General features: G+C 39.2%; 1 protein-coding gene across 1 annotated transcript; it reads right to left on the reverse strand.

The window, feature by feature from the left end:
* Window positions 1-875: 875 nt before the first annotated feature.
* LOC104945997 (parathyroid hormone) lies at window positions 876-1,585 on the reverse strand. Its single transcript, XM_010771736.1, has 3 exons — window positions 1,532-1,585; window positions 1,262-1,358; window positions 876-1,128 (listed from the first exon to the last, which is right to left on the reverse strand). The coding sequence occupies exons 2-3, from the start codon at window positions 1,342-1,344 to the stop codon at window positions 876-878; spliced, it is 336 nt and encodes a 111-aa protein (XP_010770038.1). The 5' UTR covers window positions 1,345-1,358; window positions 1,532-1,585.
* Between the last annotated feature and the right edge of the window lie 3,479 nt (window positions 1,586-5,064).

Here is a 5,064-nt window from a genome sequence, read left to right on the forward strand (position 1 = left end):
CACACACACACACACACACACACACACACACACACACACACACACACACACACACACAAAACAGCTGTTAATCAACCTGTTATCTTGGATGTTTCACAAATGTCAGCTCAAATATTGCGATGGTTTCTCTGCACTGTTCGTTCTTACAGCAAATCTATAAACAGCCTCACACCTCACGCTGCCTCTAACCACAAATACAGTGAGTTTCCTTCCCTCTCTGCAGCACAGTACAGAAAGTGATGCTCGGCACTCACCCACACAGTTTGCAAAAATACCCCCGCTGCACATCCTTATTCACCATGATTCACTTTCACACTGTGTGGACAGAAAAAGTCACTCTGCTGCTGAAACAATGTCAAACACAATACAACTCTGCAGCGCGCGCACACACACACACACACACACACACACACACACACACACACACACACACACACACACACACACACACACACACACACACACACACACACACACACACACACAAATAAATAAAATACAGGAATGCCCGTCAATCGGTGCATTGTCAATTGATAAAGAACATTGTCTGTTCCAGTCGTTATCTGCTTCAATTTAATGAAGTAAGTAGCTTTTTGATGGGTTTACACCACCAACTGTTAATACAAAAAATGAAAGTGCCTCAACAGGAAAGCTTTGACTTTTGCCAGTCTTAAGTTTCATAAATATCAATTTCATAAATAAAAGGAAATAGTGAAAATATAAACTAAATCCAATTAAAATACATTCTAATAGAAGTCAGTTTAAGACAGCTATAAACATGATGAACAACACTAAAACAATTTTAATAAAAAGTAGCCTTAAGTTCTGTAAAAAGTGTGTTGAAAATGACTGTCGGAAGACGGATCCAATCAGAATCATGACTTCTTCGACTTGAGGAGCTTCTCCAGGACGTCCAGAGCAGACTGGATGTCCTCCGGCGTCATGTCTCTGAGGTCGGGCAGCTCCTCGGGCCGCGGCCTCCTCCTGCGGCCGGCGTTCCCGCTGCTGGCCCGGGCCGGCCCGCCGTGGATGCCCCGGAGCCGGAGCTGCAGCCACTCCCGGCGCTCCTGCACCTGCTTCAGCTCCCCGAGGTTGTGCATGAGCTGGACCTCACTCACCGTCCTCTTCCTGTACACACAAGCACTCATGAAGATACAAGGCAAAAACATATAGTGCCGATAAGGAGGGTGTAAAATATGTAGCCTAAATGCGTGGAGTTGATCATAATTGATCCGAAAAAGACGTTAGGAGAGGGGGTTACCTTAGGGGGCGTGCTTCACAGAGAGGGCAGAGGTGTAGAATGCAAAGGGAAATAAACAAGGTTTGATATTCCAGACTGCGCATGTTGACTTGATGATCTGTTCAAAAAGTAAAAGTAAACAAATCAATTCTCTATAATACAATTAATAAGCTCTGACAACTTCGAATTTTTATAGATTTTGCATTGCAATTTCTAAAAATATATGTATTTAAATGAAACAAAGTAATAAACAACTTTGTTGTTAAATATCTCAGAAGAATGTGAACATACCTCTGGTGCTGCCTCTGTTTGGAGCTGTGTATAAAGTGAAGTCAGGCTGCTTTGGTGGTTAGCTCCCATCAGTTCTGATAGGCACTGGACTCCCCAACTTCCTTTTATAGCCCCCGGCCGGCCATTGATGAGCTGCCTCCATTATTGCTGTTGATGTCCCACCTCCAGCTCCAGAGGGGCAGGACAGGAATGACAACACCTCCTCTGAGCTCCAGGCGTTCACCTCTGTCATTCCACAGAAAACTAATGGCTCTGCATGTTCTACCCAAATACCTTCACTCCCACTATACATGCATGACACACATGCACCAAATCCCAAACATTTAATAGGAATGTCTGAAAATCATATCATTGATGTAACGATGCAGTGTTTCATCTCAGGCTTGGGGAGTAACCGATTACATGCTGCCAGAAATAATTCTTCTTTATTTTCAATACATTTATTTTTGAATGCAGTAGGTGGACACCTGATTTATTAAACAAGAATACAGTCTATGCTTTTGTTTAATGTATTAAGCTTAATCAGCATTTGTAAACTAGTTTTTATTTGCATTGAATTTGATATTGAGGTAATCAAAAGTAACAGAAGGTAATCAGATGACATAACTTTTATATTTTGATACTCAGATTAGGTTACTGATTTGCCATGTAACTAGTTATCGTAACGGATTACATTTTAAACTAACCCTCCCAACCCTGATTAATCTCCAATATTTGAAATAACAATATTTGTTATAACAATAAAAGCAATCACAATATAACTACAGTTTTGACTAAAAAGTGACCCTGTTTCCAACACCCAAGCGTCACTTTCCCCAGCCCTGCACACATTCTCCCTGCACATTTTCAATTGTGCATACCTCTTGGTTATTTTTTACCTACTTTTGTCAAGTGGCCAACTCTAGTCCACATCTGATGTGACTTTTTTTGTCTGACTCCAAGGCCACAGCAACAATAGCGGCAACATTTGGATGAATTTATGACTCTTATTGACCATTTGGGGATCTCCCTGGTTACATAGGCACTTCACTCAAGAATTTACATTGTTTTAATGAGTTTGCCTCCCGGAAAAGAGCTTTTACACGGACCTGACGTCGGAGAAAACTTCCTCAATCAAAGAGTGAGTGCGAGTTCAAGGAGTGTGTCAGGGAGTGATGCTGCTGCCGTCATTGTCTTGTCATCAGGGGTGTGTGCACGCATGCATCGCTGAACATCAAGGAATCATGACTTACTCTAATGATGGTTGAAAAGAGGAAGAGCAAAGGGTTATTTCACAGAACATAATTCTCTTGCATCCATGTGGTCTAAACATTAGAGTGAGTGATTTTTGCAACTGATGCCAATTTCTTTATGTAAATACACAAAATAATGTTTTAAAAGGATCCCCTGAAATTGATTTAAACATTTCAGAGAGCAAAGGCTATCATTTTCCATGACAGGACATTTCACATTTGAAAATGAAACTTTTACTTCACGGCCAACACAGTCAAGGAGATTTGGAATCATCTCAAAAATATAAGTAAAGACCTATTGCCATTGTTAATGTATCTGTCTTTTTATATTCTAAACCTAATGGCAAGTTCTGGCTGGAGTGAGCTCAAAAGCACCATGTATGACTTTGGAAAGAACAGCTTGTGGTTTGAGCTCTGCAAAGACGGAACGATATGATTAACATTTCATCATAATACATGGTGTGCAATGATAAAAGTACATTTGAAATAAATTAAATTGAGCCCACTTTCTTGAATTTAAGAAACAAACGTGTGCAGTATAATCCATGTCTCATTATCCACAAAAACGCTCACTACTTCACAAACACATTCTGCAAAGCTTTACTGTTTCAAACACTTCTAAACTGTTTCACTCCTGCTTAGTGTTTTTATAAAGTAAGGTCACGTTTAAAGTCTCTAGTACTTTATTTGAGTATGTAAACTGCTTAACCACTGATGTACCTGTATTTACTATTGCAATGACATAATATGAATACACAGTGTGTAGTGCAAAGTTTAATAACATTAAAGGGGACCTATCATGCTCCATGGCATAATGCCGAAACCCGCAAAATAAAGCAAAAGTCGAGACAACTTGAAAGGATATGGCGTTCCACTAAACTTGAAGAATCTCGTTTAATTTGGCATATTACTCTCAATGAATATAAGAAAGCACTGCGTAAAGCGAGAGCAGCCTACTACTCTTCATTAATAGATGAGAATAAGAATAATGCAATATTTATTTTCAGCACTGTAGCTAGAATGACAGAGAGCCACAGCTCGATTGAGCCTTCTATTCCCATAGCACTCAGTAGCATTGATTTTATGTGCTTTTTTAACGATAAAATTGTTACTCTTAGAAACAAAATCAATGACCTCTTGTCTTTGACCAGTATAGTGTTATCAACAGCTCCCGGAAACGTAAGTTCTAATATTACACTAGATAGTAAACTAGAATGCCTTTCAGCCATAAACCTTGAACAATTAAATTCAATGATTCTCTCTTCTAAACCATCAACGTGTATCTTAGACCCGATTCCAACTAAGCCGTAGTTTTTCCAATAATTAGCACTTCTTTATTAAATATTATTAATAGGTCTTTATTATCAGGCTATGTTCCACAATCATTTAAAGTTGCATTAATAAAACCTCTTCTTAAAAAGCACAACCTCGATCCAGAGGTTTTACCCAATTTTAGACCTATTTCTAATCTCCCATTCCTCTCAAAAATTCTTGAGAAAGCGGTCGCAAAACAGTTGTGTGATTACTTAAAAAACAATGATTTATTTGAAGATTTTCAGTCTGGCTTTTGAACACATCATAGCACAGAGACAGCTCTGGTTAAAGTCACAAATGACCTTCTAATAGCCTCAGACAAGGGACTTGTCTCTATTCTTGTTTTGCTCGGTCTCAGTGCTGCATTTGATACTATCGACCATTACTATTGCAAAGACTAGAGCACTTAGTTGGCATACAGGGAACTGCTTTAGGCTGGTTTAGGTCCTATCTATCTGAACGCTCTCAGTTTGTACGTGTCAACGATGAATCTTCCACGCAAACCAAAGTTAGCCATGGAGTGCCACAGGGCTCAGTGCTCGGACCTATTTTGTTCACACTATATATGCTTCCGTTAGGCAATATTATAAGGAATCATTCTGTAAACTTTCATTGTTATGCGGATGATACTCAACTATATTTATCAATCAAGCCTGATGAAATTAATCATCTAAATAAAATTCAAGACTGCCTCAAGGACTTAAAAACGTGGATGACCTTAAACTTTTTGATGTTAAACACAACCAAAACTGAAGGTATTGTACTCGGCCCAAAGAATCTACGAAACAAATTATCTAAAGATATACTAGTTATGGATGGCATTAATTTGGCCTCCAGTGAGACTGTAAGGAATCTTGGTGTTGTATTGGATCAGGATTTATCCTTTAACGCCCACATAAAATCAATCTCAAGGACCGCCTACTTCCATCTACGCAACATTGCCAAAATTAGGCATATCTTGCCTCAAAACGATGCAGAGAAACTAGT

This window comes from Notothenia coriiceps, unplaced genomic scaffold (assembly GCF_000735185.1).
Source record: "Notothenia coriiceps isolate Sejong01 unplaced genomic scaffold, NC01 NC01_scaffold00010434, whole genome shotgun sequence".
Taxonomy (NCBI): Eukaryota; Metazoa; Chordata; class Actinopteri; order Perciformes; family Nototheniidae; genus Notothenia; species Notothenia coriiceps.

Coding starts and splice junctions, on each gene's coding strand:
- LOC104945997 (XM_010771736.1), bottom strand. CDS start 1,344: ATGCGCAGTCTGGAATATCAAACCTTGTTTATTTCCCTTTGCATTCTA. Junction 1,129..1,261: donor TGTGAAGCACGCCCCCTAAG/GTAACCCCCTCT, acceptor TTGTGTGTACAG/GAAGAGGACGGTGAGTGAGG.